The sequence below is a fragment of the Rhyacophila brunnea genome, unplaced genomic scaffold, assembly GCF_057557595.1.
Source record: "Rhyacophila brunnea isolate RB1 unplaced genomic scaffold, BYU_Rbru_1.0 scaffold_6, whole genome shotgun sequence".
NCBI classification, from domain to species: Eukaryota; Metazoa; Arthropoda; class Insecta; order Trichoptera; family Rhyacophilidae; genus Rhyacophila; species Rhyacophila brunnea.
Genome location: NW_028233276.1, coordinates 9,631,087 through 9,650,383, shown reverse-complemented (window position 1 = coordinate 9,650,383; position 19,297 = coordinate 9,631,087). Strand labels below are relative to the sequence as shown.

General features: G+C 34.8%; 1 protein-coding gene across 1 annotated transcript in view; it reads left to right on the top strand.

Annotated features, from left to right (window-relative positions):
- robo1 (roundabout guidance receptor 1) overlaps positions 1 to 19,297 on the top strand; it is an 824,247-nt gene that overhangs the window by 804,022 nt on the left and 928 nt on the right. The window contains exons 8-17 of the mRNA XM_085956945.1: positions 5,467 to 5,622; positions 6,919 to 7,159; positions 8,285 to 8,519; positions 9,371 to 9,452; positions 9,590 to 9,820; positions 10,073 to 10,412; positions 16,232 to 16,347; positions 17,423 to 17,628; positions 18,201 to 18,367; positions 18,458 to 18,571. Coding sequence (XP_085813071.1) covers positions 5,467 to 5,622; positions 6,919 to 7,159; positions 8,285 to 8,519; positions 9,371 to 9,452; positions 9,590 to 9,820; positions 10,073 to 10,412; positions 16,232 to 16,347; positions 17,423 to 17,628; positions 18,201 to 18,367; positions 18,458 to 18,571 — 1,888 coding nt within the window. The remainder of the gene's footprint in view (positions 1 to 5,466; positions 5,623 to 6,918; positions 7,160 to 8,284; positions 8,520 to 9,370; positions 9,453 to 9,589; positions 9,821 to 10,072; positions 10,413 to 16,231; positions 16,348 to 17,422; positions 17,629 to 18,200; positions 18,368 to 18,457; positions 18,572 to 19,297) is intronic.

Here is a 19,297-nt window from a genome sequence, read left to right as displayed (position 1 = left end):
AAGTGCGCGACAGTATGAAGTTAGCTGCGAATCAGTCAGCTGTATACAAAAGCAAATATCGTAGTAGAATAATTGTTCCGTTGCCGAATTTATTATTGTCGGCCATTTGCAATTCCTTACATAAACAAACGATTAAATGTCAGAGTGACAGTTGTTACTTTAAAAATAAAAACAACGATAAATAATTATATAATTAAGTACTTAATATAAGTTAAAATGTATAGAAATAAACCTATGACGCTCCAATAAGCGTGTGTAATTTAACAAGATAATTAAGAGCTAGTCGAAGAATCTAGGTTATCACAAGTTTTGTTTTTGTTTTGTTACGCCAAAGAAGTATAACTTCTAACGCGCTTACATATGTATACACACCGGTTTTTTATTTAAATGTTATATCTATAAATTGCCGTATTATATTGAATACTAGAAATGACAAACCACCATTCTTCTCCATCGTATTTTCATGTTATTGAGAACTGTAGCCCAGATGATTAGGCCTGGCCATTGGATAGCAAAGGATTGTCTGCTGGATTCAGGGCTTGTTAAACCAGTAGCACTCTTGATTTGGTTCATCCATCTGAAAGGAGATCACCTTAGTCCTCTCCGGTCATACCAGATTGTCACCCTCCCACTCCCATCCCGTCACTGACATTGGACTCCTATGTCCATACACGACGAGACTCGACACCCGCCTCCAGCACCACAATCCAAAAGCGTATAGTATCTGTCTTCATCCTGCTCTCGTTTATCATTATAATCTTAATATTGGTGTAAAAAAAAAACAACATCCGGACTTCTACTGTATCCAATTTTTTGCAGAGCTTTGATAAAAAGCTTTTTGAGCTTGATGGATAATGTATACAATATTTTCCTACCGCAATATTTTAAAATTCATTCATTGAAAAATAAAATCTCAATATAAAATGATTGATTGTTCAAGTTGGCTGTCATTTTGGTTACAATGAAATTTATAACTGAATACTTCATAATATTATAATATACCTTAGTATTTACATAGCCAAAGTATTCTGGCAATATGGCATATCTAAAAAAATACCAAATTTACAGAAGCGCCATAATTATTTATTCTATATGAAGCATAGTGTCTCTCGTGGTGTAGTGCGTAAGGCGCTGGACTTCCACCCGAGAGTTCTGTGTTCGATTCCCAGTGAGGACACAATATTTATGTGTTTTTCTCAATGCCTGCGTGTTTGTGATTGTTCAAAGTTACTAACAACCACCTTATACGAAAAAGCAAGAAAATGGTTATTGATAATATTATAAGGGAAAAAAATCATTAAGTTTATGCGATTATTGTAGTTTTTTTAGATAGAAAATCTTGAATAAAAAAATTAATTCGAATGAAATAAAATAAAGATAGTAAAAAAAAATAATAATTAAAATTTGTGGGTGTGTTTTCATAAGCCACATTTGTTTTCCCTAATTGGACAAGCATCAGATTTTTGAGCAACTACGACCAATTATCGCAATAGATGTCATTGATTGGCTATCTACCGATGCGAAATACAATGATTTACAATCATCAAAATATCAAATAATGGACTGTTGTCAGAATGTCCGCAAATTACATTTTAATTCAAACCAATCGCGAGCGTAATGCCGGGTCCACACTGGCAACATGTCGCGCGACAACCTCGTTAAATTTTACGATAATTATCATACTTTAACGAGGTTGTCGCACGATATGTTGCCAGTGTGAACCCGGCATAATACTACAAGGTTCTAAGTGTTCGTCCTTGAGAAAACAAACCCAACAATGAAGTACTATTCTAAGCTGCCTCATTGTTACTTTTGTTTCGCCGAGGACAAACACTTAGAACCTTGTAGTTCTCGACTCGCGCAATGTCTTCACCAGCCCCAACAGCTTTCACGCAAATTCAAAATAGGGTCCTCAAATCTGTTTCAGTAAGTGACTACATATTATCATTATCTATCTTTTAAAAAATATTATAATTCGACTTGAGTAGATACAGTAAGATTGGAATCATTTGAAAAACACATTTATAAAACCCACGACTCATCTGGTAGATATATTAATTTGAATTTTACAGGTAATGAAAAAGTATGTCTTATAAAAAACATAATTCATAACGGAAAATAACAGCACTTAACAAAAATTTAAAGTTTTCTGTTGTTTCATTTATATAGCTGTGCGGGGTATTTAATAGCTATTAATTTTATGTGAAGTGATTCCGTTGTTGTAAGTGTAAACTTTCCCTGAGGCTTTTTGCTAATGGCTTCGAGTTTCAGTTTTCAGTACAGTGTCTTTATTAAGAAGACGTCGCCGGTGCTCTGTGCACAAGTTCGCCGTTACTCATTTTGACGGCGCGTCCATTTTTCATTGCCGCCATTTACGAATTCAATAGGGTCGCGCAGAGCTTTAGAATTTTTTAGAACTTTCAATAACATTTTACATCTTCTAGAGCCCTATAAGCGGGCCATGATTTAACCTAACAAAAACATAAGCTAACCTAACTTAACCTTACTTAACTTAAGTTACGCGAAATAATATAGAAAGTGTTGTAATACAGACAACACAAAGCATTTTACCAGCGTATATTTGTCATAATCCCTCAGTAAAAGTGAGGTCCCGAAACATCATGGTACCTATGTAGAGTTGCATGCTGGGCATACGGCGTACTGACAAAATTAGGGTATAAAATGAAATAGATTTTGCTAGAAACTTTATATGAAAATGGGCAAGACGGTATACTAGAATAAAAGAAACTGCTGCACAGATCTAGATCTAGTTATCCGGTGGTATCAAATAAAAATAAAAACATCCGAAGAATAGATAGAAGCCTCTGGATCGATAAAATAGTTCATTTAGGTGGAAGCACACAAGTAGTGGAACCAGCTTAGAGAAGCATTCGTCCAGCAAGGGATTAATCCAGGCTTGTATATAATATTATATCCGTTATCCTAGAACCGTAATGCGATTTCAATATTACAATATACAGACCTACGTATCGGTTCAATACGATGTCCGTCATGAAACAGAAGACGGTGCAATGCGCTTCTGCTTGATGTTTGATTATCTATTATTTGATTTTTACAAATATGTTAAAACTGAAATTTTCCGTAACAATGCTTTCATGTGCGTATCAAAAGGCATTTTATTTCAAATACCGATAAGTAAAAAAGTGGTAAACAATGTTTTTGTATTTCAAGCCATCAAGTTTCTGTGGTCTATATATTGTGTTGTTTTTATATCATTAAACATAATTGGTATTTGATTTGCATCATTTTAATTTATGGGCAGTAAAAAATCTTAACACCACTGCACAGTTATGTACTGAAATATGACTATATTCTAAAACATTAGAGCAAGAGGTTTAAAAGAATACTATTTTATGTAATAAAAATACTTTATGCAGTCATCAAATGTTTAAAATAAATATAAAGGATAATAAGGCTTCAAAATCATATAAATAGATTATCTACAACGTTTAAGGTATGTCCAGGATCATGCTTTGAAAATACAAAAAAAGCTCCATTTTGACCCACGCTGAGCACGTCCGCCCTTAAGAGCTATTCGAAGAATCTAGGTTATCACAATATTTGTTTTTGTTTTGTTACGCCAAATAAGTATAACTTCTAACGCGCGTACTTATAAGTACACACACCAATTTTTTTTATTATTATATTTTGGCCATAGTGAACTTAAATTTATTCACTTGGCTTCAATACGTTGAAAAATAAAATATTTCGTAACTGTACGTAGATACCACAACCCTGATTGTCGAAAAGTGGCGTTAGCGCGTCGTGTCAAAAATACAAAGCTTTTGTAACTTTCTTACAATGAGAGGATATTCCGGTTAATAGAGATATTATTATTTTGACTGAAAAGTGAAAAGACTTTGATGGGCTGTCATTTTCGCGCGAATCGGCCTATAACCAAATGATCTTTTAACGGCGTCAAAAGTTTGGTAAACTTTATGAAATGGCTTTCACTGAAAGTAATAGCCTCTGCGGGTATGTACCTACCTACTTGCGAGTTTTAATCCTTTGTCCCAAATTGGCTTACAAACTTTCTACAAAACTCGTCACGGAAAACTTCAATTTTATTATCGTTACGGGAAAAATACGGAAATGCGGAAAACGAACTCTTTAAATCTGTGGGAGTCCACACAATAAAAATTCCCTCAATATAACGATTATGCAGAAATCGTATACTAAATTTGATCAGAAGGTGGTCAGATTTTATTATTTTATTTCAAAATAAATACAAGTTTGCGCTCATTATTTATTTATTTGAGTAGTACATAAGGTATCAAAGGCTATACTTCAGCTGAGGTATAGTCTAAAAATATCGTGACTACGCGACGTGCAGATGTTTGTGTAAGCGACACGTGCCGAACAAAACATAATTTGTCATAAAAATAAACATGCGTCCATTTAACGTTATGTTTATTGTTATATTAGTTATAATAATAATAATATATTCATCGACATGTTTTCTTTTTCGAGTGCATGCGTAACGTTTTTTAGTCATCTTTACACGATATAAGAATATATTCCTCCGACGCCATCACAAAACAAATTGACGTGCTCACATCTCTACTACCGCTCTCCGATTGGCAACGAGTGCGAAATTTCGTCCCACCTATTGTTGAAAATTATTTGCCGTTTCACTGATGTATGCTCTTAATTCAAGACATTCACAGCATGAAATTTAGGATAAAAATAATAATTAAATCAAGTTATCAAAATTATACAAAAAAAAAACTAAGTAGAATTTAAAAAATTAAATGCATAGCGCATCTGACATCACTAAAAAGTCTACGTTTCTAGAAAGCGCATTAACCAACTGCTCAGCCTTCGCTATTGGTGCCTGATAAGCCTGACACGAGGAAACAACTTTCATGCAAGAGGTCATGACTGCAACCATGCATGTAATTGATGAGTGCATCCAAATTAAAAAATTTCAGAATATTAGGATTGGTAACTATACCACGAGAGCAGAAGTGACCTGTGAGTTTCAAGAGAATGAAGGGCGAATTATTGATAGGACGACTTTATCATGGGCCGATGTATTAATTGGCATTTATACTGTATTGAAAACAATCAATTAAAGTAATATTATAACATGATTCTAGAGAATTCGAGATTGGTCTCTTGATTTCTCGTGAAACTTAAAAAAGCACTGTTTATAAAGGCCAATCGAAAAAAAATCTCTGAAAAAAAATATTGTCAACCTTTTTAGCTTATCCGGCTACTGGATAATAACGCACTTGCAACAATATGAGATTAGCACAAGCCTAGAAATCGAATGCAATTCACGACTTGATAGACGAGAGTTCTGTCAAAATTCTGCCCTGGGTGACCTTTTCACAGAGCATCATAATTAAAAATGTGATTTATTTAAGTACTGTTATTAATAATTTTTTATTTACAATTCAAAAAAATTCAAAATCATGATGAATTTTTGAAATTTTCTTTCAGGATTTGATGTTTCCTGGTCAAGAGACTGATGGAGTCCTCCTGGTGTCTCCAGATGGCACCCTTCAGATCGCAGCTGCGAAGCGGTCGCACGAAGGCTACTTCACTTGCTCGGCTGTCAGCGCCGCAGGAAGCGCCACACATCGTATTATGTTGCAGGTAAAATAATAAATAATACTGTACGCCAGAGGTATACTGGTTTATTAAAAAAACTCAACCTTTCAGTCGCGACAAAAAACGATACCTACAGCCCTATGTTCTAACTAGTGATATAAAGTCACCCGATGATATGACGTAATTGTGATGTCAGCCAATACACGCTCGAGGCAAGCCGCCCAACACACACTGCTCACCATAGATATTATTATGCTGAAACACCTATTTGTGTATGGGGACAATGAATAACGCCAGTATTTGACTAGCGTTATTTTCTCGAATGCTATTATCACTCCGGTAGTACATCACAATGATGTCATATGACGTCATGTCGACCAGGCGACTACAACTCGCAAGTTCTAACATAAGGCCCCTAGTCTGTTATTGTTTTGCAATTGATAACAAACGTCACTTCCGTTGTTATAATAATATTATAATTCGCATTTAAATTAAAATGGCATGAGTTTTAATGAGCTAATTTTTAAAAATATCTCTGCATATGTCACAGGTCCAATGTTAATCACTTCACTGTCTGTAATTAAACATATTTTCATATAAAAATATTCCAAGCTGTTATGTAGGTATATTGGCCTACCTATTTTGGCGTAATTGAATTATAATGGGGTTAATTTTTTTTAACATCATTAATCAGCATCCCAAAAGTGTGTTAATATCTTACCAATATTTGTAATAATTACTTACAAATATTGGTAAGATATTTACAAAATGTCACAATCGCAATTTTGATTTAGCAATCCTGCATTTAATTGACTTAGAAGACATATTGACATTTCAAATATATCCACTAATAAATACCTTCGAGATCTCTTTTGCGAAAATCCCACATTAAGCTTCCATGCGTCGCCAGGTAATTTCAACAAAATTCTAGATCACCACATCGGGCAATAGGTGACCTAGAATTACAACCAATTCCTAATCAACACGCACGCCAACTTCACAGAGAAAAAATATTTAACACTCGTCGATCTGCCCCGTAATAAATCTATTATATTATTAGATAATATTATTTCCTATTTCTTATCGCATGTGTGTTGATCTCAGTAGGTAGGAGTATAGTAGGTATCTACATATTATTTATTTAGTATAATAAGCTAATTTTCGAAAGGACTAGATATTGCATAATATATATATTATACTAATGTCTAATACACCTAAATTAATTTCACTTTAAATACGAATAATAATATTAACAAAATGCTACATTGCAGGCTCTATACCTATTTAGTAAAATCATTCAGGTCCATTTTTAATTAATTGTTGTTACATTGTGTGCCTTAGGTGTTAACAAAAGAAGACGCGCCGCCACCAATAATCCAGTTCGGTCCATCGAACCAAACTTTGCCGTTGAAGAGCAACGCGCAGATGGTGTGCACAGCGTTGGGCGCCACTTCCATCCGGTGGAGCAAAGACGGCGTCATCTTGTACCCTGAGAAAGATGGTGCTGGTGCGAAACTCGGACAAGATGGTGACGTCGACAAGAGAATCACTGTGGCTGCAAATGGCTCACTCTTTATTGATGGTAAGTACACAGATCACCTTTCTGCTTATGTCTTCCTTTCATACTATTGCACCCGGTTTTATACCACGAGCCAATTATTGGCGATCCTCATAAAAATAATATATTCTTATATTTTAAATTAAATTTAACTACACTCAATGGTAAATTACTAGAAAACTGCGTATGTTATTGTATGTTAATTATTTTTTAATTGTATACATAATATTAAAATATATAATTATTTTGTAATATTTTGATATCTTAAAAAATTAAGTAGTTAAAATTGGTAGGTAATTCGTCATTCTCCTATCATTAATTATAAGTTATTTGGGAACAACAAATCCATTATCTTATCTCGTAAAATTTAAAAAAAAAAAATGAATTTGGGGTCATACTTCTGCGTGTGCCCAAAGTGCCTACTCAGACATCCGCTCCTGCCTTACCTACATTGAAGTATTCATGTTGTAACCATCTATTTTCCTCATCCATTGATTTGGTGTCTTTTAATATTAATTTATTACGAAAGCATGTCATAATGGTGTCCCATTTATAGGTAGTTACACTAAGTTGGTGATTTTGATAATTTTGATCCGTGAAATGTCTATAAGATGAAATACTGGCACACATTAGGTATAAAAAAATGTTTTGTAATTGTAATTTATCACTATTATCATGGTTTAAAATTACGACTTACTGCTTATATAATATTATCATCGTTTCACTTTCAAAAGTAGTTATTTTTTTGTAAAATTATGCAGAACTCACCGAATATTGCGAAATTTAATGGTGGCCTAAAAAATGGAAATATATTTTTTTACAATGATTTGAGGATATTATGTTCTGTAAAAACAAAATCAGTTAAGGCCTGTGCCTAAGACTCTGTGGAGGTCCATATTATGATCTTATTAGGATCATGGTCGAAAAAAAAAATGTACTGTAATTGTATTAAAAAAATATTTATATCTTTTAGGACACAGTTATTAAAATTAGCAATGTCTTTTGCCTCTCCTGAATAGTGTTACAAAAATAACAACATGCAACATTATACATATACTCAAACATACCACAAGAACTCACAACGTAACCAATAATATTTCATATGTTAATGCAGTTTTTTGATAACATAATTCGTTCATCTTTTGTCAGACCTCCACTCATCAGACTCGGGCGTGTACACATGCGAGGCACGGTCCTCCCCATCATCATCCAGCATCACAGGTAATGGGTCTCGATGGTCGGCCAGATTGCTGGCAGGCGCGGCTACTCCTCGGCGGGCGCCCTCCCAAACACTTTTACCGCCAAGGCCTTCCAGGCCTGCCGCCTCCAACTCTTCTGCGTCTGCTGTTACCGTTGCATGGCAGAGACATCCGGGGGCAACGAGGTGAATATAGTTATTGAAAATTCCATCGATATAAACAAAATCATTCTTGCGACGTAGTGCAAGGAGTTTGGGAGGCTATTGTATGAAAACATGACTGATTTTGATAGGGAAATAGAAGTCTCCATTTTCTATAATACCGTTGAATTAATTCCTAAGAAAATTAAACCAATACACAATTAGAATTTTTCCCCGAAACAAGCATGGCATTCATAAACTATAAAAGAAGTTGTTTATTGTAATAAACGCTGCTAGGTACCTACATACTGACTTCAGCTTGGATTTTTTACATGAAATTTCAACCATATTATGCGTGGATACTTTTTCAATAGTGTCGGCGAAAACACCAATTAGGTACTTAGTCACTTAGCTAGTGTCATAAATGTAATCTGATCCCGGCGGCATCGGTCTACGGTTCCTCATTACATCCGAGATCTCGCTATGTCCGTGATCGTAAAAATGGAGTTCGACTGTATAAAATTTTTTTTTTTATCCGGAGTGCAAAGTTACGAAGCATATTATTCTCTACAGCTATTATTCTTTCAAATGCAAGTGACCATGCCGCAAACAACCAATGGCTTAGTAAATGATGCATGTAACTGATCGTCTGGGTTTGATAATGTAGCTATTTTTAGTTTAATACCTGCTTCATCAATGTTATTGTTAATTTTAATTTTATACAAGATCAATGTGTAAGGCACTGTTTTCCCAAACTAGGGTCTCCGGGTTTTTGGAGAGATCACAATAGATATTTGTGATTTTCTGCCTTGGTGTTTTTGTGATATGTTTCAATACAGTTTGGTCAAAATGCAATAATTCAAGTAAATAATAATGGAAATTATATTTTTTTGTAGTTACTCCGTGGAATACTTCAGCTCTAGTTTGCAAACGGGATGGATAGTCGCAGCGACAGGAATTACTGATGAAAATTATACGGTAATTAACATTCTAATATTGTGTTCTGATGTACACAAATTCGTGTTATAATAAATTAGTTAGTCAGGTATTAATTATGCTAATTAAACATGAATAGAATTAAATATTTGCCTAATTAATCTGTTTTTTTCATGAAGGTATCGAATCTTCAAGCGGAGACATCATACAGGTTCGCCCTTCGAGCATGGAACCAATTCGGTGCGTCGGCCCCGAGTGACCTGACGGAACCGGTACTCACCAGACCTAGAGACACGCAACCCATCACTCAATATGAGCTCGTTGAGGCCAGAAAGTTTCTGGATTCAGATGTTCTTCTCCTCAAGCAAGTCACGGCCGTGAGCTCCACTTCACTGAAGGTTATCTGGGATGTGAGTATATTTTTACTTTGTCAAAACGCTTACACTTTGGAGGTCTACCTACTTTTTTTGATCTATAAATTATGCATTCCTTACTCATGACACATATTGCAAATCTATTGTGACATGAAGTGTCATCTCCCGTGATGTTCTCCCCCAGGCACTTGAAGCTGTTGATATCCTAAACACCACATCTATCGTTGATCATGTGCTCCGTCTTTAAACATAGATGAACTATTCACTAATATTAATATTTTCTTGCAGTTACAAACGGACTATGATGAATATCTTGAAGGAGTCAACATTCGCTATCGACCTCTGCAATCGGAAGCGGAGGTCCTCCGGCAGCGCCTACTGAGCTCCGCCGAAGATGTCAGTTCCACGGAAAATACATTGAAGATCACTAACAAAGAAGCGGGAAGTCAGAAGAGCAACGCATCTAGCGAAGAGTATTCGCTGGCGTCCGCTAGGACTGGAGGATCCAGCAGCTACCTTCTGCAGGGCCTTAAACCGAATATCAAGTACGATTTGTTCTTGGTGCCATACTACAAAATGCTTCAGGGAAAGCCGTCCAACGCCCGGACGGGAAGGACATGGGAAGATGGTGAGTTTATTTTTTAAATATCTAATATTCCAAATTATTCCAAGGAAAAGGAATAATAAGAAAGAACATTTGAACTACCCAAATTACTTTTGCGAATGATATTAATATGCGTGACATGTAAATTAAATAAACAATATTTATGTTATAATTTAGTTCATTTTATTTTATTTATCAACATGGCAATCTTTTTCAATTTATATTATCGTATTCCTATTAATGGATGTACTAATCAAAACGAGAAGAATTGCCATAGCGATGATTGTCAATTGATTCATTCGGTTGTCCCATTCAAACCTTCGCAGAATAGTCGGAAAGTTCACAAAGGCCAGGTCTCGAATTGTCAATGCCTAAAATGTTGAATTGAATTTTATTATAGCGCAGATGGACGACATCCAATGTCATTTCGAAAAATTATATTATTCTTTGTTAAAATGAATAATACTTGTATAAACATTTGGTAAAAAATTCAGTTACCTGCGGTCTTAATGCGTAAATAGTATTCACAGCCGCTCGGTGTCCCGCTAATGCCGCTCCCTTTACATCGCTTTCATCATAGATATCCAAACAGGACCATTCCACCTTACTGCTAGTTTCTGGATATAGCATCTTCCGAAGTTCTGATAGAAACAGAACTTCTAAAATACTAAATTATTCTAAATAATAATTAATGTAACAATCGATAAAACTATAATTAATTATTTGATACTATGATTTATTTTGTGTCACTTTTGTAATCGCCTATGGCAGGAACCGCCACGCCCCTGTGAAGCTTTTCGCTGTACTCTCTTGGTTCGGCGGCTCTCCATCCAAAACACTTAACCAGCTGTCTTAAAACATCCAATCGTCTATCAGTGACAGAGCTCACAACATCTGAAAGAAATTATTCCAAAAATAAGATACCAGAGGCGAATATCATTAATCATTTAATCAAAGTATGTGCATACTTCAGAAAAAAACATTAGATCAACATTAAAATGTTGCGTTTGCTAAAGACTAAGGCTAAATTACTAAGGGGGTTTTAAACTATTCATAGTTCTTTCTATAAGATATGTGATGATTATAATATGATTATTTTAATTCCAAATCATCTAATAGAAATATTTATACAGTCAAACTTGGTTATTACGAGGAAAATGGGACCGACCGGATTTGCTCGTTATAAGCGTTACCCGTTATATCAGAGAATAGGTATTTTTAAATGAGCGGTCACATAACACAAAATGTCGCAATTCAAACATTCCTCGAAACAAGCATGGCATTCATAAACTACAAAAGAAGTTGTTTATTGTAATGAACGCTGGTAGGTACCTACTTACTTCACAAACCATGGATTTTTTTTTCAACCATATACGTGGATACTTTTTTAATCTTGTCGGTGAAAACACCAATTAGGTAGGTACTTAGACACTTAACTAGTGTCATAAACGTAATCCAAACCCGGCTGTATCCTGTCCGGTCGGATTTTATTGCTTAAGGTCGAAATGTTTTTAAACGATCCACACATTAACAGTTTTAAGAAAATTTTTGACAATATTTTAGCTCGGTATATCCGATAAGGAGCTCGTTATAAAAGTGAATAAATGTATGGAGAAAATCATAAACTAAAATTTCAACGAATGTTTCCTCGTTACATCCGAGATCTCGCTATATCTGTGATCGTAATAACCGAGCTCGACTGTGTATTATTTTGTCAAATAACAATTCTGTGTGTAAAAGGAAAAGGGAGATTTGTCTGAAGTGTGAAGGATGCACACTTTCTGTTTCAGTTCTTAATTACCTGTGTAATATGCCTCATTGATTATTCCTTCCAACCATCCTTCGATGCCACTGTTTGGTTTTGATTGTTGCTCTAAAATCGGCTTATATTCTTTCACAGAACTAAAAATAAATATAATAGTTTACTTACTCAAGCACTTATTTATATAAATTAAATCGCGACCGACTAATTCAATTTATCTACCTGATGGGACCTCCCAAACTGAAAACTTCACCACTGTACCCCATCTTTCTCCAAAAAGGTATTGTATATTTTACATAAAATTTTCTTCTGATAGCACTAATAATCCTTGAAATTAGTTGCATTTCATCTCCACCTTCCAGCAATTCTGAGTCTATTTCCAAACCTTAAAACAAATAGTATGAATTCGTTGACATTTATTTTTTATCGAAGATTTAATAATATGTACCAAGTGTTTCCTACAAATACTATACCGATTAAGTCTTCAGGTTTCAAAGCTATTGCCAAAACGGAGCATTGAAATCTTCCTTTTACCATGTCCGTATCCAGAAGTGTGCGGCCATTTTGAGATTGCTTTATACCGGTCACTAGACACTCGCAGGTTGTCCAGCAATATCTTTTTAAATCAAATGGAAGCAAAATAATATTCTCAGAGGATTTCCTGAGATACAGAAAATAGAGCATGGATACCTAAACAAAAATTGGGGAGAGATGTGTAATAAGGTGTAACAGTATAATCCAAACATTTAATTACCCTACTAATAATAATCAGCTACAAGTTTTAGTCATAATAATTAGGTTTGTCTCTTCTAAAGTTTTCCTAATAAAGATGTGAAGTATTTATTATACTTTTGTTCATGATATTATTCTCTCATCTATCAGCTCAACTGATTCGTGTACATCCAGATCAGAAGTTCCCAACCACTGTGCCGTGTATATTTGTGTCGCTGAGTTTCAAAACCCGCTATAACACTTTTTCATTATGTTGAGAAAATCAACAAAAACTTTTTGAACTAAAAAGGTTTTTGAATGCTTCAGTAGTGTTATAGCGGGATTTGATAGACACATTGATTTTGTTTCATAAATGACAGTTAATCATAAAGGCTTTTGAAAGAGGCGATAAAATTTTCATGTAGAGATTTTAATAACGAATCCAATGATATATATTATATCTTAATTATTTCAAAAAAGTGTTATAGCGGGTTTTGAAACTCAGCGACATATTTGTGAATCATGCTGCAAGGCTCGCAAGATGTTGTTGAGTTAAGTAAAGTTTATTCAACATTGTGCAATTCATTGAATTTGGCACGGTAACGTTTTCATATGTTTCTATGGGTTTTTATATACTCCTTAATTTAAAAGGATAAGCTAATACATATCAGCAATTTTTTACTTTATGATTATTTTTTCCCTCGTATTCCATTTTCACATGATATTACTTTCCAGATAATGGAACTTAAATATTGGATCGGTGTGCATCGCCGTTTTTCGCGTCTATTCGCGAAGGGAGGGTAAGAGCAACTAATGTATGTAGCTGCCACTGACTATTTCTAAATTCTCAAAATCCAGCAATTGAATATCATACAGTCTTTCCTACCATATGTGAGGTGACTCCGACTATATCTCTGACCATTTCTGAAGCGGAATTTCTGGCATTTGGTATTATAATCCATTCATCTATATGCTCTTTCACTGTCATAGAATCGAGCCGCTTCTTAAGTTCATCATTTTGATATGACGATGGTAATAGAGCATTTTCTAAACTGAAGACTCTCGCACTGATTTTATCGAGTTCAGCCAACCATTTTGATAATTCCCAACTGTCAACAGAATAATGTACACGATTAATAGTACCTGTACACATGCATGGATTTACTGGCACCAAGTGTGTAAATTAAACTATCACGATAACAACTGTTAACATGCAAAAATGCTGACTGTCTCGCCTATATCATTCTTCAAGCGTAAGCGAGATGCATTGTCGTCATTGTATGGTGCTATTTAATAAGTTGTGAAAATTAGTAAACGTCAAAATGCTCTGCATGGTCTAACTTGTATTTTTTCCGGCAGATTCGCCACTATTGTTCTACTGCGCATGCGCATACGTCGTGCAAGTTGCAACTATTGTGTGAAAATTCAGAAGCCGCTAGACTTTTTTGATCCATGCATGCGGTCTTGCAACGTGCTTACATTAAAATTTGCATTTTATCGTAATGGCCGCAACAATACATACTGCCGCCAGTAAATTCATACAAGTGTAAATGGACTATAACTCATAATTATTTACAATAAATTATTCATTATCTTTATTATATTATCGTAATAAATGGCACGATCTTATAGCCTTTTTACATGACGTGCATGAATTTACTGTTAGCAGTATATATTACTATTGCGGCCATAACTATAAAATGTAATTAATGTAAACATGTCTCATTGTGCAAATTGTAAGACTGCATGCATGTATCCAAAAAGTTCAGCCACTTCTTAATTTTCACCAGATAGTTGTAACTTGCATAATATTTGCGCATGCTCAAGTAAATGACAGTGGCGAACCTGCCGGAAAAAATATGAACTATAATAATGCACAGCTGAGAAAACCTTCACGCAACAAACAACCAACACAACTCGCCGACAGTTGAAAAAAGTAAAATGTAAACAGTTATTATCGCGATAGTTTAATTTACACACTATTGCTGATAGACATATGTACGACGGGTGCTATAATGCTTGTATTATACTTTATTTCAAATTTACATAAAATTCTACCGATATTTCAAGACTTACTTTTCAAAAAACCCTCCAAATGGAAGTATGTCGCTTTCTTCAGATTCCGCTACAATGTTCATATTTTCATCTTGATATATTTTCTTCAACTTGGCTGTACTATTTGAATCTTTGGTGCGGAGACTATTGGTAAGTCTCAATTCAGAATTCTGACCTTCGCTATCAATACTCATCTGAGAATAGTTACAATAGTTCATTTCTAATTTGCTCCGATGTTTCTGGTCCAGAAGTAAAATATTCAATGTATCCCCTAGGCTTTTTCTTAACCAATGAGCCATAAATCTTCCTACAACAATATGTAAGTATATTTAAAGCGAACTTAATTTTGTATTATTATTAATTTATAACAAAAAGCATAAATAAATTTGTAAGAGTGAGAAAGGTTTCATGATTCTAAAGCGCGATATACATTATGGTGCATGTCACGGACTATCACGTGACGTTACAGAAAGCTGCCGCTACGGGAAAAAAGTGTACAATGTCGTTTTTCTTGGTGTTTAAAATGTTATCAGACTGATGCTCCCATCCTGTAGCACATTTTGAATCTTTAAATGAACATTGTCAGTTCGCAAAATCTGCCGAAATCACCAGAACAACAATGAGGTCACTTCATGCTGTACTGCACTGTATCGACACCTGCATGACATTTTGAACGTTTTTTATTACTTTCACATGCCTACACATTTTTGAAACACGTCAAAATCGCGCGTTTTTTGTTTTTAGCGGTTGCCACTATGTATTTTCTATAAGAATGTTGTCTATTATCCATGGTCTGCGGGTTGGGTTCTGTTCAAAATATTAATGAATTTACAGAGACTCGTTACTAGGTTACTCCATCATTGAATACAGAGGTCGCGTTCGTTCAAGATATCCTGCAAAACTACGAAACCATAGACTAAATTTGTCGCCATAACAGTATGCGACATGCATCTCAATTTGATCACAACTTAACAAACAGTATATATTTTACCTGAAATCGTATTCCCAAGGATGATGACATCGTAGAAACATTTTTCTTCCTGTGTCATTCATAACAGGATTTAAAACAACATTATTATTCTAGGATACCTAATAAGCATAATATAATATTGATTGAAAAGATTGTCTTCTATATTTTATATAACACTTTTGACAATTAATTTATTTGACAATGTAATCAAAACAGTTGAATGAGAAATAATGTCTTCTTTTTTTGAAATATTATTTTTATGGCCTAAAAATGTTTTGGTTGTTCTGCAATCTATGATTGTGATAAATTAAATTAATATAATAACTTTTTAATATTTACTTTCAGTTCCATCAGCCCCTCCTGAAAAAGTTCACGTGGGAATGATTAACAGCACTTCAGCATTTGTTAGATGGTCTCCTCCACCACTAGAACATCAAAATGGCATCATTTCAGGATATAAGGTAAGCCTCATGATCTCATGAACAAACATTTAATACAAGCTAATCATTTCATAACGAAATTATTAAAAATAATCATGAAAGATATTACCATGAAAATTTTAAGATGATTTTGTAGAGGTTTCGGCTATTAAAGTAAGTAAAAGTTGGTTCTTCTATTTACCAATTGACACTCCTCAGAAATTTGGTCATTATTGAGACAACAAAGAGGGACAACAAGGTCCTTAAATGGAAGAGCATTATCTGCATAGAATGGTGTTTATTGCTTGAATATAGTACAATTAGCATAATATAGAGGTTACACAAGTGATGAGATAATATTACAAGGAAAAATCAATGCAAAAGCAACCTCAAGCAGCATTTAGAGTTTAGACCAAGCGAGCGAATGTTTGTTCTTCCCCACTCCAGTGAAATTCTCTTGATGTAAACGCTTTTTGTCGAGCGAGCGAGCATTCTTTTGAATTCTACGGAGATTCGCTGCATCTAGCTAGAATACTCTAAGAATGCTCGTTCGTTTGATCTAACCAAATGCTAGAGTGAGAGCACAACTGTGTCGAGCATTCTTTCCTGTTCTGTCGCGCTCACTGGCGGAGCGGTTTTATCAAAGTATTCTTCGTTCGCGGCTGAACATACCTATACGATTTCTAAATATTGCATCACTTTTGCGTATTGTTGCACTCAAACCAAAAACGCGACTAAGTCGTGCACTCTTGAACAAACACATGTGATAGTTTAAACCAAACAAACAAAAATACAGAAGAAAGCCAGAGCATTCGCTTGCAGTGTTCTATATTCTAGCTCTTTTAGTTTAAACTTGTTTTGTGGACTTTGTTCACTAGGCGTTTACACCAGGCGAGCAGGAACAGAATGCTCTAGCTTACGCTCTATGTTTTTGTTTGTTTGGTCTAAGCTAAATGTAACTTTAGATACCCATATTGGTATTATTTTACTATTATAATAATATATTAGATTGACATTTATGGGCATGTCACAATCTAGCAATATTGCAACTCTCAATGGATTACTTTTGAAAGCTTCAGGTCACGTGAAAACTAATGTTGTCATCTTATTTTTTCAGATCCAGATAAAATCGAACACTACCGGCAAGCTACTGGGTCAGATGTCCCTTAATGCCAGCACAACTTCTGTGGTGATCAACAGCCTGTCAGGGGGAGGTCGTTACGGAGCACGTGTTGCGGCCAGCACCGCCCGGGGTGTCGGCCCGTTCAGCGCTCCTGCCACACTTCTGATGGATGCTAACTTCACTGCTAACTTGGACATCAAGTGAGATTATTTGCGATAACAATACTAACCAAAGACTTTAAACTAATAAAAATAGAACCAATCGAACTTTTTGTATTATGTGCAACATTTTATAGAGATTCTAGCACGTATTTTAGTATGGTTCCATATTAGTTTGTATGTATAAAAGAGTTAATATTTTCTCTGTTGGCGGTACTGAATACGTACATTGTTTCTGAAAACAATTCAAATGTTAGTCCGTTGTTGAAGCTCTTTCTTCAGCTACCTACCTACTATATTATAATTATTATGTATCTACTGTTATTTCAATGAGTTTAGAGTTACATTGGAATAGATCTGCTGATACACCAACGGATAGGTATATTTAATACTCAGCTATATGTAATATAATATATTAGCAAAAATAGAATCATAGAGCATGCCGAGACCAGAGATAAGGATAGGCTATAATGCCAAGGAAGAAAAGAAAAAATGCTTTATATGTAACAAAATATATCGATTTAAAAAAACAATTCTTTCTATATTAAGGAAATATTTTGGCTTTTTGGTAGCTCTAGTATTCAATAAATAATTTTTATTCATTGTTCTTCCAGGACCGGTCCATCACCAGACGATTTGATTTTACAAAAAATCAGCAATGAACCTTGGATGGTGTCTTTGATATCCGTCATGATCGCTCTACTGATAATTGCAGTCGTATTCATTGTCATCAAAGTCAGAAGAAGGATCAATACTCAGAAGCAGCTGGGAGCATTCGATCGTAATAATATTTTTTAACTTATCACTATCCTGTCAAATTAATTTGTCCATAAAATTGACTTATCTAATACTGCTGTTGTTTGTCTTTCAGTATCTGTTGTGACAGCTTCAGATAAATGCGCTTTGAACAAGGATTCTTCTCTCTGGCTCGATAGAGGAAGACGGACCAGAGACAATATTCCAATTCGTCTCGACGATAAAGACTGTCAGACAAAATTATTGCAAGGAGCATTAGGTTCGAAACATTTTAAATCTAAATATTTATTACTTTTATTTGAATATTCTTCACCGTTTACATAATTAAATATTAGACAGATACCTGCATCAAAAATAAATCAAAGGTAGATAGGTAAATTAATGGATGAGCATTTATAGGCCTCCACAGAGATTGGGTCATTGCTACAAATCAAACACACATGTGAATTTTGCCAGATATGGATTCCAAGGCCTCTATGACTCCTCCACTTTAGGTGGGAAATAAGAGTTTATATTATTTTCAAAGGCCGTAATAACAATGGCCGAGCAGCTTAAGCGTCGGGTTATAATGTCGTGGGTCCCATGTTCGAATCCTGGGGCTGGCAAGTGCACATATTGTTTTTCAATTTGTATTTGGAGTCAAGAGTATGGATCTAATATGTTGAGACATCCATTTCTCGTAAAAACAAGTCTGTTCTCTTTGGAGGACCATATTGCGTATATTCTATACACAAGGCAGCTATCGGTGGCTATTGATAGGTAAGAGTGTTTAGACGGTTAACTTATTGTTTTATAACAACCACCTCAATACATAAATATATACTACCGTCGATAGCCGCCTTGTGTATAGAATAGACCCAATGACCCCCTAGGGATCGAACATGATAAAGTACTAGTAGAAATAACAATAATTGGTTGTACGATAAAATAACTACTGAAAATATTTCACTGTAAT